This window comes from Antrostomus carolinensis, unplaced genomic scaffold, assembly GCF_000700745.2.
Source record: "Antrostomus carolinensis isolate BGI_N321 unplaced genomic scaffold, ASM70074v2 scaffold41716, whole genome shotgun sequence".
Taxonomy (NCBI): domain Eukaryota; kingdom Metazoa; phylum Chordata; class Aves; order Caprimulgiformes; family Caprimulgidae; genus Antrostomus; species Antrostomus carolinensis.
This window is the reverse complement of record NW_010324690.1, coordinates 686-954: the sequence shown is the minus strand read 5'-3', so window position 1 is coordinate 954 and position 269 is coordinate 686. Positions and strand designations below refer to the sequence as shown.

Genomic DNA, 269 nt, shown 5'->3' with positions numbered 1-269 from the left:
GCTGCATCCTGCCCAGCATCCCACAGCCGAGGGGGGACACCGGGAGCTGTGGTCCAGTTCCAAGTACCTGTCTCCATCCGTCCCTCAGAACAACAATGAGGACAACCCCAGCTGCGCTGGCATCGAGGGTGTGCTGGAGTCCTACCTCCAGAGTCTACGCACCGTCCAGCTCTACGGTCCCACCAACTTCGCCCCTGTCATCAACCAGGTGGCTGGGTGAGCACAGGGGGACTCTGTCTCCTTTGCTGTCTCCAAATGCCACCAGTTCT

General features: G+C 60.6%; 1 protein-coding gene across 1 annotated transcript in view; it reads left to right on the top strand.

Moving 5' to 3' along the window:
* Nucleotides 1-88: 88 nt before the first annotated feature.
* The window catches only part of LOC114818697 (copine-9-like), a gene marked incomplete at both ends in the record, with an annotated part of 861 nt that continues 680 nt past the window's right edge, over nt 89-269 (top strand). Inside the window, one exon of the mRNA XM_029085707.1 lies at nt 89-208. Coding sequence (XP_028941540.1) covers nt 89-208 — 120 coding nt within the window. The remainder of the gene's footprint in view (nt 209-269) is intronic.